This window comes from Eulemur rufifrons, chromosome 16, assembly GCF_041146395.1.
Source record: "Eulemur rufifrons isolate Redbay chromosome 16, OSU_ERuf_1, whole genome shotgun sequence".
Classification (NCBI taxonomy): domain Eukaryota; kingdom Metazoa; phylum Chordata; class Mammalia; order Primates; family Lemuridae; genus Eulemur; species Eulemur rufifrons.
This window is the reverse complement of record NC_090998.1, coordinates 40,115,099-40,137,250: the sequence shown is the minus strand read 5'-3', so window position 1 is coordinate 40,137,250 and position 22,152 is coordinate 40,115,099. Positions and strand designations below refer to the sequence as shown.

The window sequence follows — 22,152 nt, the reverse complement described above, 5'->3', positions numbered from 1 at the left end:
GGATATAAAACTAAAAGTGGAATTGCTGGCTCATAGATTGTGCTCATTTTAAATTTTGCTTGAAAATGGCAAGTTGTTTCCTAAAGTGGTAGTAACAATTAAATATCTTTGTGTAATGTTTCAGTATTTGGTTACTAAATGTCAGAATCTTGGGGCAGAAAAGAAACACTGAATCTTTTTTTTTTTTTTTTTGTGAGACAGACTCTGACTCTGTTGCCCAGACTAGAGTGCCGTGGCGTCAGCCTAGCTCACAGCAACCTCAAACTCCTGGGCTCAAGCGATCCTCCTGCCTCAGCCTCCCGAGTAGCTGGGACTACAGGCATGTGCCACCATGCCCAGCTAATTTTTTCTGTGTATATTTTTAGTTGTCCATACAATTTCCTTCTATTTTTAGTAGAGACGGGATCTCGTTCTTGCTCAGGCTGGTCTCGACCTCCTGAGCTCAAATGATCCACCCACCTCGGCCTCCCAGAGTGCTAGGATTACAGGTGTGAGCCACCATGCCTGGCCAGAAACAATAAATCTAGACTCTTCATTTTGTGGATAAAGGAAATCTAGACACAGGAAAGTTGTGACTGTTAAGGTGACGTCACCATTAGCAACAGAGCCTAGACTCGAACCCCAAATCCCAACTCCCTCCCTAAGCCTGTCTTGGCTCATTTCTCTCTCTCACACCCTCTCTTCTCAGGCTGAGGCCCCAATGTGTGGCCACCACAACAAACCAGGCTATTTCTAGGGTTGGGCCCAGGATTCTGGAGCTGACCTGGCTGGGGTCTCCATTGGTCCTGGAGGATGAGGCTCTTCCGCAGACGCCGCATGCCCCTGCGCTTGGCCATGGTGGGCAGCGCTTTTGTGCTCTTCCTCTTCATCCTGCAGAGGGATGTAAGTAGCAGGGAGCAGGCCACGGAGAAACCGTGGCTGAAGTCCTTAGTGAGCCAGAAGGATCACGTCCTGGATCTCATGCTGGGGGCTGTGAACAACCTTAGAGATTCAATGCCCAAGCTCCAAATCAGGGCCCCGGAACCCCAGCAGACTCTGGTCTCCACAAACCAATCCTGCCTCCCCGGGTTCTATACCCCAGCTGAGCTGAAGCCCTTCTGGGAACGGCCACCGCAAGACCCCAATGGACCTGGGGCAGATGGGAAAGCATTTCAGAAGAGCAAGTGGACCCCCCTGGAGACCCAGGAAAAGGAAGAGGGCTATAAGAAGCATTGCTTCAATGCCTTTGCCAGTGACCGGATCTCCCTGCAGAGGACCCTGGGGCCAGACACCCGACCCCCTGAGTAAGTAGCACCCAGAGTCCTGGGGGGAGGTAAAGGCTTTGCCAAACCAGTGACTGGTATGGCCATGGCCACAGCCCAAGTGCCAGGAAAAGAGCTGAAGGATATTTTAGAATATGGGCAAGAATTTCCTCTAAGCTCTCACTTCTTTCCCAAACCAACTGTACTGGTCCCAGGGGTTGGGGTTCAGGAGCATGATAGTCCAGCCAGAGGCCCAGGAAGACCTGTGAAAGTGAAACACAATTATGAAGGTGGGAGGGTACAGAAGAAGGAGTGAGGCCTGGAACCAGAACCTGGCACAGGGGTGACCGGGAGGAACTGATACCATGCTGTGGTTTTGGTGGCCTTGCCCTCTGCTGAGGCTGTGGGACTCTAATGCTGAGCTGTTGGGAGAGGGGACATTTCCTGACAGTAGCCCTGGAGGTCAGGAATACCTTCACATCTGGTTTCCTCCAGTAAAGGCCCATAAGGCCATGAATTGATTCCAACCTTTATTTCAAGCTGTTTATATTCCCAGTCTTGAACAATAAGACCAGCACATAGATCTTTGAGAAGCAGCCCCTCACTCTAATGTAGCCATGGCTGTGTTCCTACTGTCCTGAAGTTAAAAATATTGTGTCTTCCCCACTTAATCTTTGTCTTTTCCAAATCAAGAGTTATACCCTTTTTGGCCTTTTCTCACATGACAGCCTTCATCCCCAAATTCATGATTCTATAGAGCTGTGAACCTGGGTTCCTCTGACTTGGACCAAGTATTATAGCCCTGGGATAAGGAGCCACTTGGAGTTCTCAGAAGCTTCTCAGCAGAGAAGGGTGTTGGGCATGAGGACAGCCAGTGGAACAAGTTGGAGACTCTGGAGGATCCCCAAGAAATCCTGCTACCAGCAGAGGAGGTCGAGAAAGGGTGTTAGGCCACATGGTTCCTTGAGACCCAGGATTCACATGTTCCCACCCCCACCCCAAGATGGAGTGTGAAGAAGGTGGCAGCCTGGCCAAGTGCCACAGAATGTTTGGAGTGGATAAGAATAGAAAAAAAGGTCATAGGAAATTGTTTGTGATAGTAGTGTCAGATTACAGGGAGTTAATGAAGAAATGGGTGAGAGAGACACGGTAAATTATAAAGGCAAGAGCCTTTTCCTCTCGTTGAGTATGGAAATTGTAGTCACTTTTCTCAGACGTCAAATTTGCCCTTTATTACTTCCCCGCTGGGAGCTCTGGATTGGATTACATTTTGTGCAGTACACATGTTACGGAGGGAGAGCAGCAGCCCTGGGAATTCCTAGCATGGTAGCAGAGAGCAGATGAGAGAAAGAGTGGGGGAGTCTCAGCATCACAGCTGGGGGGGTGGATTTTGGAGTGCTTTGGCTAGAACCTGTGGAGAGCCTCAGAGTGGGTAGCAAATATAGGGGAAAGAAGGACAGGGAGCAGCTGTTCCCAACTGCAGCAGAGAATGTAGGCTGGTGGCTCAAAGGAGCAGGGAATGGTTTGGGGATCCTTGGACAGAGCCCTCCCCACCCCTGGAACTCCCAGGGGCCTGGAGAGCTTTGTCCATACTTTCATCCTTCCAGGTGTGTGGACCAGAAGTTCCGGCGCTGTCCCCCACTGCCCACCACCAGCGTCATCATTGTGTTCCACAACGAGGCCTGGTCCACGCTGCTGCGAACAGTGTACAGTGTCCTACACACCACCCCTGCCATCTTGCTGAAGGAGATCATCCTGGTGGATGATGCCAGCACTGAGGGTGAGGCTAGAGGGGCCCTGAGCAGGGGGCCGGGGTCTCCCACGGGCACTCGGATAAAGAGGGCAGGTCCTCTCAAGGGAGCAGGCACCACCTCACAGCCTGTTGCCTGGCATCACAGCTATTTAGGCCAGGAGCAGGAAGAAGGCAGGGAGGGGACAGGTAGACCACATTCTTGGAGCCTGGACTTCCTTCACACTTCACCCAAAGAGCTCCAAGAGCTTTGCAACTTTGGCCTTCAAGACTCCCTTAGTGCTGCCAAGTCCAACCCCAACTCAGAAATGCTGGGAGAGCCAGGGCAGAGGGTGGGGAGAGGCCTTCCCCTCTATTTTGTACCTGCTAGACCCCTCTGCTGCTCTTGGAGGCTCCACCTCCAGCCTTTTATTGCTGTAGTTTTTAATAGGTAAGTGAGGTTGCTCACCAAATTTCCACACTTCAAAGCAACTCCACAAACATCTACTGAGTACTCTGTGTCTGCCTCTGTCCTAGGCATAAGGGGATACCATGACAAATAAGACAGACCCTGCCCCGAAAAGGCTAACAACCCTCATAGGTCAGAAGGCCACTTACAACACCAACCACAGAGCTATGGCCACACCTTGAAGAGATGTGAAAGGGTGTGGACTGGACAGTCTAACACCCAGGAATTCAAATCTCAGCTCTGACTCTTCTACCTCTGTGACCTTGGACAAGCACTTGGCCTCTCTGAACCTCAGTTTCCTCTTCTAAAAATGAGGACAGTTGGCTTGCTCACATGGTGGGTGAGAGATCTGAGATAAGTCATAGATGAGATCATCATGTGCCACAGAGTACTTGGCATTGAGTAAGAGCACTCATAAGCATTAGTTTCATTTTATTCATTGCATGGGAAGAATGCACTTGGGAGTATGTAGCAGGAGGTGTTATTTCTGCCTGGCATGGCTGGGGCTCGTCTACAGTGGAGACTAGATTGGAGCTGGGCCTTAAAGGATGAGTGTCTAGGAGAGAAGAGTTGGTGAAGGGCATTCCTGCAAGTGAGAACAGCATAATCAGAGAACAGCATAACCATGAATGTGTGTGTTTGGGAGAGGTGATGTGTCGGAAGCTTAGGTTTGTTGCAGGAAATGAGACTGAAAAGATGTTGAATTGATACTCATGCCGTTATAAAAGTATTTATCTAGAAAGAAATGAGGGGTCATTGAAGGTGTTTCATCTGGAATGTGACCTTGTTTCAGAAGGATGGCAGCTTTGGAAGAGTATAATTGGCACGAAAAGAGGCACAGACCCAGAGGCCAGAGAAGAAGCTCTTATAATCACTTTGAGAGTAGGGTGGTGGGGCTAGAACCAGGAAAGGTGCTACGGGACTGATGCATCCTTAGACTAGGAGTCTCCAGGAGCTGAGCCCTCCTCGCAGGTGGCACATGGTGTCTGAGGCTCTCCCAGGTTCACCTGTGCTCAAGCTCCCACCCTGAGAGCAGGAACTGGCTTCACGCTTCCCAGTGTAAGTGCCGGAGCCACTCCAGTGGAGTGGCTGCCTCTCCTTGCTTCCCCAGCCTCCCTCCTGCCCTCTGGGTTAGGGTGATGTTGAAAAGAGAACTAGGGCTGTGGATGGCAGTGGAAGGAGGAACTGAGCATGAGCACTGTTGAGCCCATTTCTTCAGGGAGCTCACACCTTCCCGGGGAAGACAGACACTTACCAAGCAAAGGCAAGCAAGTTTCAGGGATGTGGTGAAAGGGTCTGGTGGATGAGGGATGTGTAGATTAGGCTTCTGGAAGGAGAGTGGTGAAGAGTTTGCAGAGATGAAAGGGACTTGGGAGCAGCCTCTGGGGAATCTTGGTAGCAATGGACTGGTTGTGTGGAATAGCAGCAAGTCTGTCAGCTGCCCTTCCTCTCAAACTGGGCGCTTCATAACCCTTCTGCCCCCAGCCCTGTGCCACCCACCCCTCATGAGCTCTTTCCCCTGAATCACTTGTGGTGGGAGTTGTAAACTATTTTAACTAACCACCCGGAATTTTGTGAGTCCATAGGTACAAATGCCCAGTTGGGCAACTCCTCTGACTAGCTAGACAAGTGACATAATGCCAGGCTGGCCCAGGCAGCATCTAAAGGGCAGAGCAGCCTGTGCCTAGCAGGGTGGAATTGGCAGGAACCCCAGCAGCCCCTCCAAAGTGCCTGTGCCTAGCAGGCCCCCAGGCACGTGTTCGTGTTCTCTCTGGTTGTCTCCCTCTGTTGCTCTGGACTCTCTTAAGGCCAATTCCAGCATCTCTAAGTCACCTGCCTGAAAAGCCTAAACCAGTCATTCTTTTCTTTCTGGGTCCTGGCCTCCTTTGAGAATCTGTTAAAAGCTTCCTAGAATAATGCACCATTGCCCACAAAATGCAACACCCACGTCTTTGCATGTAATTCCAGGGAGCTGGTGGAGCCTAGGATAAGCATCCCTACCATGGGGGATTTCGGACTCTAGAGATACTTTAAGCAATGTTTTCAGTTCAGTGGGGAAAAGAAAAACACCCTCAGATCCATGGTCAGAATCTCTGCAGCCCACAGAGGGATAAAATTTCCTCCACATTTGACTGTTTGATCAGATTAGCTGGCTCTCATTACACACACACAAACAAGGGCTGTGTCTCTGCTGAGATACAATGTCCCTGCTCTCCTTCTATCCAGGGACCCAGCAGCAGCCCTGTGACCATGAGTATAAGGGCATTTGATACTGGGAGGGAAGGAAACCCAGTGCCAGGCTGCGAGGCTTTTTCTTTGCCACTTCAGAACCAGGGCACACGACTCATTCCTGAGTGGCCGGGTCAGCAGCCAGGGTTCACTCTTGGCCTGGCACGCTCCACCAGCTTACCCAAATTAGAGCAAAAAAAAAGAAAAAACTGCCGGCTAATGGGCTAGTGAGTAATTAGGGAGCTCTTTTAATCAGAGAAGCCAAGAAAGGCTACTCTGAATGTTCCCCACAAATGGAACAGCCATCGCAAAGGCCTGAGGCTTGGCGTGTTAGCAAGGCAGAAAGGCCAGCGTGTCTGGAAGGAAGCAGGAAGAGCACTGGTACCAAGTAAGTTTACGGAGATGAACAGGACTGGACTGTGAGACCTTTGTACACCGTGGGCAATGTTTGGATTTTTCACGGGTGTGTCTGTGCATGCATGTGGTAAGATACATATAACATAAAAGGTCCCATTGTCACCATTTTTAAGTACATAGTTTAGTGGCATTAAACACATTCACATTGTTGTGCAACCATCACCCCTATCCATTTCCAGAACTTTTGTGTCTTCCCAAACTGAAACTCTGTACCTGTTAAACACTAACTCCTCATGTTCCCCTCCCCTCAGCCCCTGGCAACCACCATTCTACTTCGGTCTCTCTGAATTTCACGGCTCTAGGTACCTCGTATAAGTGGAATCATATAGTATGTGTCCTCTTGTGTTGGACTTAGTTCACTTAATTTCTTCAAGGTTCATTCATGTTGTAGCATCTTTCGGAATTTCTTTCTTTTTTAGGGCTGAATAATCTATCCTGTGTATATACCACATTTTGTTCATCCATTAATTCATTGGTGGACAGTTGGGTTCCTTTTGGCAATTGTGATTGATGCTGTTATGAACATGGGCATGCTAATATCTGTTTAAGTCCCTGCTTTTAATTCTTTTGGGTATATACCTAGAAGTGGAATTGCTGGATGATGTGATAATTCTATTTTTAATTTTTTAAAAGAACTACCATACTATTAATATTTAGATTTATTTTTAGTGCAATTTTAAGCCACTGTAGTGACATGATCTGATTTATAGTCATTTGGGATTTTTGTCTGTTTGCTTTTGAGACAGGGTCTCACTCTGTCCCCTGAGCTAAAGTGCAGTGGCATCATCATAGCTCACTGCAACCTCAAACTCATGGACTCAAGCAATCCTCCTGCCTCAGCCTCCTAAGTAGCTGGGACTATGGGCACACAGTGCCACACCTAGCCAATTTTTAAATATTTTTTGTAGAGATGGGGGTCTTGCTATGTTGCTCAGGCTGGTCTCAAACTCCTGGCCTCAAGTGATCCTCCCACCTCAGCCTCCCGAAGTGCTAGGATTACAGACAGGAGCCACTGCGCCTGGCCCCTGACTTATAGTTTAAGAGAGAACTCTGCTTCTCACTGTGGCTGCCATGTCAAGAATAGATATGGAGAGCTAGTACAGAGGCCAGGAGAGCAGTGAAGACGTTATTGCTGGGGTGACAGTGGGGATGAGGTGAGAGAACTGGCAATACTTGTGGGTGTACTGATAGTGGAAGGTAAGAAAAGAGGGAATCTAGCGTGACTCCCAGGTTAGAGCAGCTGGAGGGAAGCTGGCACCCTATACTGACATGGCAGAGACTTGGGGGCAGATTTGGAGGGTGAATCCAGAGCTCTGTTTTGGGCATATGTTCAGTTTTCAGTTTTGTTAGACATCCACATGACGATGGCAAGGCAAGGAAGGAAGACCTGGGAGCCGTCTGCAAATAGATGGTATTTCAGATCATGGGACTGAATGAGGCATCTGTGTTGGGGTCACAGGGGTCTTGTGGACTCCAGTCATGAGGAATGATGCTGGTTGGGGTGGTGGGATGTGGAACCTAAATTAGGAGGCTGTCATCTGAGGACGTAAGGGAGTATGGAGGGGCTCACCTGTGTGTCCACGCCCAACTCTGGGTCGTATGTCCAGGGGGGTGTCAAGGGGTGGGACAGATGGAGGGGAGTTTCTTAGGGGAGTCACCTCAGTCCACCTAGGAGGCCTAGGCCAGGGGCTGGGAGCCTCACAGGCTCAGAATGCCCAGGTCCTGCCCAGCTACCTGAGATTGGAAGGAAGGCGTGGGAGAAGGGCTTTGTAGAGCTCAGGTCCCCCTGAGGTTCACAGCTCAATGCTTCGCAGTCTTTTACCACAAAACCCACTTCCTGTGATTTCTTGTCTCTGGGTTATCTCCACTACCATGAATTTCCCATGAGCAGCGTTAAGCAAGTTCTCAAGAGAAACGTCAGCCACACTGAGAAGGTTGAGGTTCCTTCCTCCTTCCTGTCAGAGCCAGCACTTGGGGCTGTAATTGGGTTCTGAGTGTAAGAGCTTCTTGACGGCAGGACCCAGACCGAGCCCCTCCCTGCCCAGACTAGTGTCTGGCCCCCAGGCAGTGCATTAGCAGGTGTTTGCTGATCGCGTGCTAGGCTGAAGCTGCCCCATGAGGCTAATTTTGATTCATGCGGTGCTGGTACCCAGAGACAAGAGGCTTCATTCCTGGAGTAAGATATAGCTCCCTCCTCAGATGACTGCCTCAAGAATCCATTTACAAATTGGCACCATGTCAGAAACATCTGTCTCTCCAGTAGACTTGAAGAGAAGAGAAAAAGAAAAGAGTTGAAGTTCCAATTTATGGAGTTTCCTTCCTGTAGGGCTCCACCCTCCCAGGCAATGACCAAAGAATAGCTTGAACAAGTCCCTTTCTCTCCCTCTTACTAGGGTCTCACACATAGAGAAGTGGCAAGGGAGGTGGCGGAGACCACCTTGAAACCCAGGCATGTTAAGGCCTTGCCAAGTGGCCTTGTTGCCTGGAGGGAGGAGGTGAGGAGTCCTCAGAAACAGACTGGGTAGGATCCGCTGCTGCCCTTTGCACTTTCTATGACCCTGGGCTCATCACCTTGGGTCTTAGTTTTCCCATCTGTAAACAGTGGGGACAATACTCCCTGTTTCACAGAGTTGTTAACCTTCACAGAGATGATTAAATAAGGAAGTCAACATGAAAGACCCTACCTCACCTAGACTGGCCCACAGTAGGTGCTCGAGTGTTCAGTTACAGCATGTGTGCACTCATGTGTGCAAGATCAATCGCAACCCCCTAAGTTGACTGAAAGGACCTACTCTTGTTTGTCACATCTGTCCCCCACCTCTGAAACTATAGGCAACTGCATTCTGCATAGTCAGAACAGAACAGTGGCACAGACCAAAAACCAAAACGGCAGTTAAACCATAGGTAAGATTTGGAGCACCGTGTGTTTCAAGTTGGACTGCTTTAGAATAGAGCTATTGTTAATGCTCTGAGGATTTCAGACTAAGTAACAGGGTGGCGAAGTAAGCCCCCAGCCCCCAGAAGAAGCTGAAGATTTCAGGAGAGATAACCCTCCCTTCAAAAAGCTTCCCCAGCTCTCCTTAAATTCAGGATGGTCAGCCCTCCTGCACACCACCCCCAGCCCCACACTACCTCCGACAGACCGCTGATCACCTGTCCAGTAATTGCCTGTTCCCTGGTTGAACTTGCTCCCTGGGTGGTGCCTTCCTTAGGACGAATGATCATGCTGGCCAGACTCACCACTCCACGCGGTCCCTAGCACTGTGCCTGGCCCATGGTAGGCACTTGGTGCATTTGGAGTTTTTTATTTTATTTTTTTTTTTTGAGATAGGGTCTCACTCTGTCACCTAGGCTGGAGTGTAATGGTGCAATCATAGCTCACTGTAACCTCGAATTCTTGGGCTCAGGTGATCTTCCTGCCTCAGCCTCCCAAGTAGCTGGCACTACAAGTGTACCACTGTGCCCAGCTAATTTTTTTTTTTTTTGTAGAGACAGGGTCTCGCTGTGTTACCTAGGCTGGTCTCAAACTCCTAGGCCCAAGCAATCCTCCCACCTTGGCTTCCCAAAGCACTGAGATTATAGGCATAAGCCACTGCACCAGGCCCGTTGTTTTTATTTTGTCCTGTTTTTTAATATAATTAAAAAGCTGCTTGGCATGTTTTCATCTTAAAGAATTCCAGGCCAGGCGCAGTGGCTCAGAGTTTGAGGCTGCAGTGAGCTATGAGCGCACCACTGCACTTCAGCCTGGGCAACAGAGTAAGATCCCCTCCAGCCTGAGGAAGAGTAAGACACCATCTCTACTAAAAATAGAAAACATTAGCCAGGTGACTAAAATAGAAAAAAAAAAAATTAGCGAGGCATGGTGGCAGGTGCCTGTAGTCCCAGCTACTCGGGAGGCTGAGGCAGGAGGATTGCTTGAGCCTAGGAATTTGAGGTTGCTGTGAGCTAGGCTGACGCCACTCTAGTCCAGGCAACAGAGCAAAACTCTGTCTCAAAAAAAAAAACAAGAATAGAGTAAGACCCCCTCTCTTAATAAAAACAAACAAAAAAAATTCCATATGCAGAGAAGATAATAAAGGGTATTAGAATAAGACTTCTTGGGGCTGATCTAGCAAGAAACATTTTTGTGTGCTCCGCCTGTCAAACTTGCTGTGAAGAGCTTGGGAAACGGAATCACTGACACTGAGAAGTGACTGCAGCAACCGGCATCGCAGCTCTGAAAGTTGGGGCTGAGAGCCTGTGTCAGAAGTTTGTGCTTGATTTGAGACCGAAGAAACACAACTCTGAGGTGCTATCCCGGACATTAGAGATCGTGCCCAGGTAAACAGGACAAGATCCAGCACCACAGAGCCAGTGCCCTGGCAAGGTGGGCCTGACCACAGGCAGGGCTTCCTCCTTCCTCTCCCCAATCCTCCCCGACCACCCCCTTCCCCACCTTCGGCTTCTGTGGAACGGTTTAGTGCAGGAGGTGTGAGAGGGTTAAAATTCAGGCCCGCTGGAGGCCCAGGAGCCCTGGGCTCCGTGCCCACAGGGGATTAGGTTTGCAACAGAGTGGTGAGCTGCTAACGATGACCCTGTCCCTTGCAGAGTACTTAAAGGAGAAGCTAGAGCAGTACGTGCGGCAGCTGCAGGTGGTGAGGGTGGTGCGGCAGGCGGAGCGGAAGGGGCTGATCACTGCCCGGCTGCTGGGGGCCAGCGTGGCACAGGCAGAGGTGCTCACGTTCCTGGACGCCCACTGTGAGTACAGAGCGCTGGGCTGCGTGTAGCCTGGTGCCTCCCTCCCTGGCAGGATGAGGAGTGGGGCGGGGGGTGCCACGGGGCCCCTTCCTGTTCTGCTGTTCCAGGAGTGAGGGAGGCTTGGGACCCACTCTAGCTGCTCCTACCCCTTTCTCACCACCATCCCGAGAATGTTTATCAGGAGGCACAAATAGCCCTAAAACAACTGGTGACCCTAGAACAGCTGGGAGTGTGCTTTGGGGCTACAGGCACTCATCCCTTCCCCCCACCCCCCTTTTGTACCTTGTTCTGAGCTCAGCCCCCTCACAGAGGCCTCCTGTTACCACCGAGAACTGGGACTTTTTTATAGAGCCACGTGGAGCCAGGAAGGCCTCCCTCTTGCCCAAAACCAAAACACCTCCCCATCATTGTCAGGGAAAAAAACTGTTCCCTAAGAGTGGTGATATATATTGGGGATTGTGTTAGACTTGGAGTCAGTATTTGGGGTGTACATTCTGACTCTGCCACTAACTGAGCCTCAGTTTCCTCATTTGTAAAATGGGAATGAGGATACCAGCCTTACCTAACAAAGTTATTACTCCAAAGGTCAAATGAAGTAACACATGCAGAAGTTCACTGAAAATCTCAAATGGCTAGGCAAATGAAAGGGATCATTATTATTCTACAGTTGGGGCTGAAGCTTGAGATGCAAATACCCCTGGGAGAGGGAACACCCCTTCTGAAGTCTACACTTGGGCCAGGAGGGCCGACTCAATGGAGGGACTGGAAACCCTGAAGATAGCTGTTTCTAGGGCCTTCTCTGTGCTTGAATAGTTTGAGTTGACCATGTTACTCCTCTGAGACCTCCATTCATCCTCCCAAACCTGTCTCCCCTTTTGGGGGTGGGCGGTGGTGGGAGGAGGGTTTCAGATCTCTCCGTACTCCCTGCAGCTGTGGGGCTTGCTTGTGCTTCCCTGTCCATAACCAGGGAATGGGTACAGGGTCCTCTTGTCCTCCTGGGTCTCCCCACCCAACCTGGGGTAGGGCTTGGGCTTAGCTGTGAGCAGGACTCTGACTCTGCCTCCTGGGCTGGGCCTGCAGGCGAGTGCTTCCACGGCTGGCTGGAGCCCCTCCTGGCTCGGATTGCCGAGGACAAGACAGTGGTGGTGAGCCCAGACATCGTCACCATCGACCTTAACACTTTCGAGTTCTCCAAGCCCGTCCAGAGGGGCAGAGTCCATAGCCGTGGCAACTTTGACTGGAGCCTGACCTTTGGCTGGGAAACTCTACCTACACATGAGAAGCAGAGGCGCAAGGATGAGACCTACCCCATCAAGTAAGGACCACAGCCTGGTGAGCCCCCAGCCTGGCCTCCATGGCCCCAGTCCCACCCAGTTCCAGGGACCTGTGCCAGCTCATGTCAACATTTATTAGGCACTTTATCAAGCACTTGACATATTTTATTTAATTCTCACTCCCTACAAAGTAGGTGCTATGACTAGCCTGTATTACAGGTGAGAACACTAAGGCTCATAGTGATAAACAGCTGACCATGCAGCTAGCAAATGATGGAGCAAGGATAACATCCCGGCTGTCTGACCCAAAGCCCTAACCGTGGCACCATACTGCCTCCCACCGTAACAACTTGCTCTTACAAGCTGTTGCACTTACTGTGTGCCAGGCACTGGACTAAGGATTGTACATACTTTATCTCATTTATTCCTCTCTACTCATAGAAGAACGTGGCCAGTGCTTGCAGACGGGGTGAGAGATGGCAGGTAGAGGCCATTATGGAATAGCCATTGTAATAAGAGGGGGTGGCATATGCCCCAGGTCACTGTCTTTGAAAAGACCAAGAACATATTAAAAGAAAATAAGTTTTTTGCAGTTTGAAATTTGTTGCAATTGCCCTGAACTTTTTTGGTAAAAGGCCAGATCGTAAATATTTTAAGTTTTGCCAGCCACGTAGAGTCTGTTGCATATTCTTCTTTGTGTTATTGTGGTGGTGTTGTTTTAACAATCCTCTAAAAATGTGAAAACCATTCTTTGCCCCAGAGCGTAATACAAACAGGCAGCTAGGCCAGATTTTGCCCACAGGATATAGCAATGCCAGCCCCTGAGCTATAGGGCAGATAGCTGAAAGTTAATCCACTGTTTAATGCCCATCTGGGTTTGCTTTCCCCTTTCATACCTACCCTGTGCTTCCCTCTCCAGATTGCCCATTGCTGTTGTTAGAGACCACAAGTTTATTTTAACAGTTGTCTCAAAAAAACTGAGTTGGGGAGTAACTTTTAGTGTATCCTATGGTTTGGGATTATTTGTGCCATTGCTTTCCTACTGGCCAGGAGACTTAAGGGTCAACTGAATATACATCAGGGATAGAGGGAAGCAGAGGTTGGGGAAACATGGCTGGAGATAGAGGGAAGGTTTGAAAGGGGGAGAGAGTTGGAGTTGTTCCCCTTCCACATGCCCAGAATCCAAAGAATGCGCCCCGCCCAGAGTCTCAGGAGAGAAGGCTCCGATGGGTGCCATAGGGAGGAGTTCCATGGATCCTGAACAGTCAGCTGCTCTAGCTCCATTAAAAGGAGAAAGGGAGGCTGGGCGTGGTGGCTCACGCCTGTAATCCTAGCACTCTGGGAGGCCAAGGTAGGTGGATCGTTTGAGTTCAGGAGTTCGAGACCAGCCTGAGCAAGAGCGAGACCCCGTCTCTACTAAAAATAGAAAGCAAATATATACAGAAAAAATAAGCCGGGCATGGCGGTGCATGCTTGTAGTCCCAGCTACTTGGGAGGCTGAGGCAGTAGGATCGCTTGAGCCCAGGAGTTTGAGGTTGCTGTGAGCTAGGCTGATGCCACGGCACTCTAGCCCGGGCAACAGAGCCAGACTCTGTCTCAAAAAAATAAAAAATAAAAAAATAAAAGGAGAAAGGGAAAAGGGAAGGCAGGAGAGAGAAAAGAAATTGGAACCCCCTACTGCCCCTCCACTTGTTTCATAGATGTCTTTTGTTTGGTGTTTACTGCAACAAATCCCACCCCCTCCCCCAGCTGTAGGCCAGGCACACAGCGGCACAGACAGGAACAGGGCACCTGGCCCCACCCCATCGCTGACGTCCCCAGCTCCAATGTCCAAGGACCATACAACTGGAAGACAAAGCTCCAGTGTTTCAGGAATGAATTTGCTCCTTGGTCCAAATGCCCTGGTGGCACTCACAGCTTGCCAAGGCACTTCATAGTACCCCACCAGGAGGACTGCTGGTGGTACCCTCCCACCCTCACCTCTCAAGCTAATGGTAGGCTATGAGGAGAGGTAGAGGACCCAGGGGATCCTAGGAAGTAGGCCAGGAAATACAAGGTGTTTCCTAGAGGTTGCTTGTTGGTTGTGGATTTATGGAGAGTTTATCCTCACAGCTAATTTGCCAGTGACTTCTCAGTTGCAAAGACAAAGACAGGCCCCTGTTGGGGAGTCCCTCAAGAGGAAGCAGGTTAGCTTCAAAGCACTCATCGGAAGTTCCAGGACTCTCTGAGCCTCTCAAGGTACTATCTGGACTGGCTTAGGACCCTTGGAGAGGCCAGAACCAGTGACAAGAAGCCAGCCTTAGAAGAGGGTTTCCCGACTGAAAGTCCTTCCAGAAGGTGGCTGCAGGAGCCAACTTCAGGGTGACAGGAGAAGCCACAGTGTAACACCAAGGTCAAGCTCCTGTGTAGTCACCTGGATGGATGAGATAATGAACGCTGATTGGCCCTGGCACTTTGTGTATGAGGTACCTTGATAGATTCTGGAGTTACAGGTTTCAGTATCTTTCTGCTTGGTTGTACCACGTGAAGCCGCCCATTGAGGGCAGCAAAGCCCTACCCAAGCCAGCCTGGCCCAGACACAGAAGCCAACAGCTAGTGATGATGTGCTCCTGCCCCTGCCTTCCCTTTGGCTTAGACCTCCCCTTGTCCACTTGGGTACCTGAACTCTTAGCCTAGCCCCTCTTATGAGTAACCTGGTATCTAAATTCTAGGAATGAGATTTTTTTTTCAATTTATCTTAACTTGGGTCTGTGCTTCCCCACCTTTGTCTGAAAGCCAGAATCTTTTTATAACCTCCCAAATGCCCCTAACGTCCCAAATGAGCTTGATTTCACCTCACTTCCCATCCTGTTTCTGGTGGGAAGCACCTCTTACCAGTTTCCCCTGTTCAAAGCAACTGACAGCTTTTCCCCAAAGCTCAAGTTTCTCATGCAGTAAAAAGCACTGAGGCTAGGCTCCTACTAATACTGTGGCTTTGTAGTCCCCAAAGGGCCAGGGATCCTGAAACACAATGAGGTCAGCCTAGCTAATAATATTCATTCATTCCTAGTTTGGATCCTGCCCATTTTCAAAAACAATTTCACACGGCTTCTGAAAATTGAGTATCTACTATGCTCTAGGCACTCTGCTGCCAAAAAGTAAACAAAGGTAGCTTTAACTTCTGCTACAAGACTGAGCTCTCAGGGAATGGGATCTGTCTCTCTCAGCTCTGTAATGTCCAACATGCGACACAGGCCCTGGTGGCCAGTGTTTCATGCACCCTTGGTTGAACGAATGAATGAGTGCCTTTTAGAGTAAGGATAAGTATATCTCTCCTTGACCTGGTCCTAGCATAGGAAGAAGACAGTAAAAGCTAAGTTGATGAGTTAGTGGAAGGAGGGACAGCACATCCTGGGAAAGAGGAAAGGCGGGGAGATAGGGTAGGAGGCCGAGGAAGGGATTCCACAAACAGCTTTCCCTGTCAGGCTCCCGCTCCTCCTCCCCCAGAAGATGCACATACTTCTCCCTCTGTCTCTCCAGATCCCCGACGTTTGCTGGTGGCCTCTTCTCCATCTCCAAGTCCTACTTTGAGCACATCGGTACCTATGATAATCAGATGGAGATCTGGGGAGGGGAGAACGTGGAAATGTCCTTCCGGGTGAGAGTGAAGAGGGCTTCGCGGGGAACCCACAACATACCAGGGGACTGGCAGCAGCAGCCTCAGGGATATCACATCTGGATCTGAACTTAAAAGGGTGGCTGTTTTCGGCTGTTTTCCATCATGGCTCCCCCTTTCTTTTGCTCCTGTCCCTGTCTGTGGCAGTAGGGGGTTGGCAATCAGATTGGCCAGCTTGAAACAGATTACTGGGCAGAACTTCTCAGAGGGAAGGGATAATAAGGACTGGACAGCTGGGGACTGGGGACTCTTTTGTGATGTCTGTGGAAATAGGGTTAGATAGAAATAGGTCAGTAACCAGTCAGTGTCCTTTTTCTGGAAAAATCAGGTTCCCCTTCCCAGGCCAAAGGACTTACGCTCTGGTAGCCTTTGGAGTTTCCCTACCTATGCTCACCACGCTCTTCATAACTGTAGGAGAAGATGGTGGCCCCAGTTCTGGTGCATCCCAGAACTCTGAGGCATTCCAGGAATTAGACAAATCAGGATTAGGTCAGGAAGAAAAGATTGCCTGTCCATGAAACCTACACAAATCCCCATGACATGGAAAAGTAATTAGTAAGTAAATGAACTCATTTATGAAGTCACCTCTCACAGTGTCTGGCACAGGTTAAGCATTTAGTTGACACCTACTATACTACAGGAGGTACTATAACTTTACCTATACTATAACTATGATTATGTATTTCTATTACTGCCAAACTAAAAAGAATAACAACATACCTTCCCATCTAAAACCCAAGAGAGAAGACCAATAGGAGGGATGTCTTAAACCCGCCCACCAGTGTAGAGAAGGATCACCAGCCAAGCACCATAACTCTGTTTTCTGATCCTAGGCTCCTCAGTGAGCCTCTGACCTCTGTTCAATCTCTCTGTTCGTAAGCTAGTCACTCAGGGTCCAGGTGACTACCACTGGCCACCTGGCAGTTGACTGTCCTTGCTATTAATTAATACACTGATGCTCTGATGTGGGAGATCTTGAGTTTCCAGTTATGCCTGGGTAAGCTGATAAAAATCACATTTCCAGGTCAAAAAGCCAAGCAATCAGAGCTCAGAGTAGTTATATAGACATAGGTAACAAAACTTAACCAAGTCTTTTCTCTAAAGTGGGCCCTGATAACCTCGGGACCCTGCAACTCTCTGTTTGCTTAAATCAGAATAAACCAATGTCAGAGAGCCTGGGATTGTGTAGTCATGGCCTAGGAAGAAGCTTAGTCAATGTCCTTTTTTCCAGGGAGAGAGAGCAGCCTTTGCCCAAGTCCTTGGACCTGGGGTTTGGCACCCTGGGGACAGAACAGAACTCCTTAGGGGATTGTTCCACCCACCCTGCTGAAGGCCCCACCCTGTCTCCTCTTATGTCAGGTGTGGCAGTGTGGGGGCCAACTGGAGATCATCCCGTGCTCTGTGGTAGGCCATGTGTTCCGTACCAAGAGCCCCCACACCTTCCCCAAGGGCACCAGTGTCATTGCTCGCAATCAAGTGCGCCTGGCTGAGGTCTGGATGGACAACTACAAGAAGATTTTCTACAGAAGAAATCTGCAGGCAGCAAAAATTGCCCAAGAGGTGAGAGGAAATGGTGCTCAGAAGGCATCTGGATGGAGAGAAGTATAAATCTCAGACCCTGGTCAAGGGCTTAAGGGCAGAGTCCTATCCCATCTCTGCCATCTGGTGCCTCCCTTCACCTCTCAGAGCCCTGTGAGCTAGAGACTGGGGAGGGCCCCAGGGCGTAAAGATTTTAAAGGCTAGAGGATGTTGTCCCTCCCTGAAGAGTCCTTGCATTCCAAGTGGAGATTGGGGGAGACGAAAGGGAGAAGAGATTTCCTCTTACAGGAGGAATGGCTTGGAATTGGGGACTAGGAGAGAACTGACCAGTGGGGAGTCACAGGAGATGAGGGAGTAGGGGAGCTATGGGGGGGGGGGGTGGAGAGGTGCCCAAAGCTAGGCAGGGGGTTTGGACTTTAGCCCAGACAAGAAGGTCAAAGACTGGTGGAACTGACCCTTAGGGGGCTGGCTTGGTTGACAGAAATCCTTCGGTGACATTTCGGAGCGACTGCAGCTGAGGGAACAGCTACATTGTCACAACTTTTCCTGGTTCCTGAGCAACATCTACCCAGAGATGTTTATTCCTGACCTTACACCCACCTTCTATGGAGCCGTAAGTCTTGAGGACCCACCTGCCTACCCATCATCCTAGCAACCCCTAGAGAAGAAGTTCAAGAGCACTTATCCCACAGATGGATAACAAATAAAAATTGACTTTTACCCTCCTCCCTCCTTTATCCAGGAAGAGTACTGAGAGGCCACTTTGGGGCTTCTAGAGATAGATAAAATCCTTATAAGGGGAACACAGCCTATAAGCAGTGGTTCTCAAACATTAGCATGCATCAGTATCACCAGGAAGACGTGTTTAAACTCTAGGCCCCATCTGCAGGGTTTCTGATTCAGAGGGATGGGGTGGGGTGTGAAAGTCTGCATTTCTAACAAGTCCCCAGGTGACGCTGATGGTCTGGGGATCTGGTCTGGGGATTGCACTTCAAGAACCACTGCTTGTAAGGGATCTCCCATGTGCTGACCCGGCATCCTGCGAGGTTCCCCATCCTGGCCCACAGTGGGTACCCAGTCCTGCCCTTCCCAGCCTCTGCAGCTGTGCATCTCACTTTGCTTTTAACCCCAGGCATGTGGGTTAATGAGCAGAGAAGATGAGCAGAGGAGAAAAATCAGAGGGGAAATCTGGCCATGCAAATTTATTCAAGTTGACTAGAATTTGTTCCCACTGGGCGCCTCACCACAAACTAGGAAACCTGGTTGTGCTATCCTGGTTCCCTCTCTGCTTACCATTCTGCAGATCAAGAACCTTGGCATCAACCAATGCCTGGATGTGGGTGAGAACAACCGTGGAGGGAAGCCCCTCATCATGTACTCCTGCCACGGCCTCGGTGGCAACCAGGTATATGACCCAACCTCAGCAGGGCAGGCCCGAGAGAAACCTGTCTCTGAGGATCTCCTCTCCTCACGGGCTCCGTTTCTCTCCTTTAACTAGTCCTTTCCTGAAAACTGGGATGGAGGAGCTCCAGAAGCAGGAAGAGATACCATTCTTGCCTTCAGGAGGCTTCCAGACTGAGGGGAAATGCATCACTCACTCACACACGCACACACACACACACACACACACACACTCTGAAGTCTGAATTAGGGACATCCAGAGAGAACACGGCATCAGTGATGGGTGTTCAGAGGGATGGGTGGGAGGACTGTTAATCAGAGGAGGTTCACTGGAGGAGGCCAGCTGCTGGGTGATATTTGGGGGTGAGTATGGAAAATTTTTTAGCACTTTCCTTTATCTACATTCAAATTCTATCTTCAATGCCTCCACTCCCGGAAGCTATCACCCTATCACTTAGCAGTGACCCCAAAACAACCACCTACTGACGTCTCAGTTACCTGAGGTCCTGGGAATTTACTCCATGCCTCACAATGACCCAGTGTGTCCCTGAGGAACAACTAGTAACCTCCCATCCCCTGCCCCTCAGTCTACCCTGAATGCCCAGTGCCTGGTAAGTGACAGCCACCTAAAATAGAGCAGAAGCAAGGAAGGCAGTGTCACGGGACGGGACGTGGAACAGACTGCTGGCCTATGCAAATGAAGACAGTCATTCTAATGCAGTTTCCTGTACCATTGGCCTGCAAGATGATTTTAGGTTGTACATTGAAGAACATTTTTAAAATTTTAATAGTAATTTATTAGCTAAAACAGAATCAGCATATCAAACACATGATTTCACAGATGTTTAAAGTGAGGCTAAATTTTAATTTTTAATTTAAAGAAAATAAGTAACTATTATTCCAGTCTAACCCAGATATGGCAAAAATCATGAAGACAGAATATAAATTACTAACGTCTTGGCACGGCCTCGCGTCCCCACTTTCCTCCCCAGGAGGCATGTGTGGCTGGCATCTCAGGGCAGGTGGCTTTAGAAGGTGGTGGGCAAACTCTCCCCTGGCTCCTCAGGACCTCCTCTTGTCTTCACTTCCAGTACTTCGAGTATACAACCCAGAGGGACCTTCGCCACAACATAGCAAAGCAGCTGTGTCTACATGCCAGCACAGACACTCTGGGCCTCAGGAGCTGTCACTTCACTGGCAAAAACAGCCAGGTCCCCAAGGACGAGGAATGGGAATTGACCCAGGTGAGTCAGTCGCCCAGAAAGCTCAGAATCAAGAACCTGAGGCCACATCTGCATCTTTTTTGTGACTGGCCCAAGACCCATCACTAGTAAATGGCAGGCGTGGGATCAGTCCGACATGAAGCCATGGGCTCTTTGCATTACACCACGTGCTTCAGGATGTATGATGTAAGTGCTACTGTACTTAGCTCAAGCCAGCACCCATAGTGAGCCTACACACACACCCCACATCAGCTTAGAAAAAGAGGAACCTAGCCTTGAGGCTATAGGAAAGGAAGGAGTCTAAGTATTAATCAAAGGCAGAAAATCAAAGGCAGCAGTGGCCCCAGATCTTTCAGCCTGGCCATCTGGGGCGGGGGAGACCCTCAAGGCATTTTTCTGTTGGCCATGGTCTCGTCTTCTTCTATTCTATCCACTCAGGCTAAATCCAGGGATGGGTAATTGGCACCAGACAGACATGGACACTTGGAAATGCATCTCATCAGAGTCTGGCATCCCAGGAAAGGAATTAAGAAGTGTCTTTGTACCTTGTTGGGTTTCCTTCGCCTTTTACCAATTGTCCCCCATCTCATTACTCCCAGTAGTACTGTCTGTGGCCCAGGTTGACCCTTTGCTGTGTCATCTTTTAGGATCAACTCATCAGGAACTCAGGATCTGGTACCTGCCTGACATCCCAGGACAAAAAGCCAGCCATGGCCCCCTGCAATCCCAGTGACCCCCACCAGCTGTGGCTCTTTGTCTAGGACCCGGATCATCCCCTGAGGGAGCCCCCACAGGCCTCTCAGGAAACAGGATTGCTGATGTCTGGGAACCTGATCATCAGTTTCTCTGTCGGCCTTAAAGATGGGTTTCTAAACCCAATGGATATCAAGGCAGGACCTTCGTACTCCTTGCAACAACGTTGGGCCCATTTTCTTTCCTCCACGCTGATGGAACACCATCAGGACACATGATCCTTGGCCGAGGGCTTTCCTTCTGTCCTGGAAACAGAGGCCTCCAAAGCAGAGAAGGAAGCTGGGGGAGGGCCCAGGGCAGCAATGCTGAGCTCAAGAAAAGTACTTCTGTAGCCACATCCTGAATCCCTGGCCATGCACAGCAACTGCAGAATCTAGTGAACTGGTGTATTCTAACAGAAGGATTAGAGGTCAAAGAGAGCCTCTCTTGCTAATATTCCCCCAAAGTTTGTAGAACTGTCTACAAAAAGCTCCCTGACACGTGTCCTTTATCTGCATAATAATCCTGTGACAAAGACAGGACAGGAACCACTGTGCCCATTTTGTGGATAAGAAAACTGAGACAAGGCCAGGTGCAGTGGCTCACGCCTGTAATCCTAGCACTCTGGGAGGCTGAGGCAGGTGGATGGTTTTGAGCTCAGGGGTTCGAGACCAGCCTGAGCAAGAGTAAGACCCCGTCTCTACTAAAAAAAAAAAAAAGAAAGAAATTAGCTGGACAACAGAAAATATATAGAAAAAATTAGCCGGGCATGGTGGTGCATGCCTGTAGTCCCAGCTACTCAGGAGGCTGAGGCAGGAGGATTGCTTGAGCCCAGGAGTTTGAGGTTGCTGTGAGCTAGGCTGATGCCACAGCACTCTAACCTGGGCAACAGAGCAAGACTCCGTCTCAAAAAAAAAAAAAAAAAAAACAAAACTGAGACAGAGGTAAAAGAGCTTACCTATAGTCCCATGGCTAGCAGATGGCTAGAGCCAAGACCAGGCCTCAGTCTTCCATGCTGAGCCAGGGCTTCTTCCACTACACCACAAGAACACTAGGCAACTAGCCGCCAGCCCTCTCATCCCCTCTGCCTTCCGTCCTGGTCATTTCTAGCCAGCTGGCCTCCATAAAGCAAAACAATGGAGCCAGGTAGCCATTGGAGGGGAGACCACATTCGGGAATCCTGGGATGTTAGTGTTGAAAGAAAGCTGCTAGAACCAGTGATTCCCAAGTTTAAGTCCCACACCCTTTTTTCTAAGCCCCGTCGAAAAGGTAGATAAAAAGCAAAGTAGTAGCAGGAGTGAAATTGAGGGAGAAGCGGGCAATGCCCTCTAGTCCCTAAACTTCTAAGTCTGTAAGCACAACTTGAAAACAGTTGTTTTAGTCCAACCCTGTCATTTTCCTATTATGAAACCAAGACCAGAGAGGTGAATTTGTCCAAGGTCACTCACCCAGCAAGGTATTGGCAACCCTGAAGCTAAAGACTCAGGTAAGACTAACTAGAGTCTT

General features: G+C 49.6%; 1 protein-coding gene across 1 annotated transcript; it reads left to right on the top strand.

The window, feature by feature from the left end:
* Positions 1-792: 792 nt before the first annotated feature.
* On the top strand, positions 793-20,803 carry GALNT6 (polypeptide N-acetylgalactosaminyltransferase 6). Its single transcript, XM_069490683.1, has 10 exons — positions 793-1,283; positions 2,849-3,021; positions 10,673-10,822; positions 11,903-12,137; positions 15,616-15,733; positions 17,111-17,311; positions 17,772-17,903; positions 18,594-18,695; positions 19,783-19,935; positions 20,562-20,803. Exons 1-10 carry the CDS (start codon positions 793-795, stop codon positions 20,673-20,675), a joined length of 1,869 nt encoding a protein of 622 aa, XP_069346784.1. The 3' UTR covers positions 20,676-20,803.
* The last annotated feature ends 1,349 nt before the right edge of the window (positions 20,804-22,152 follow it).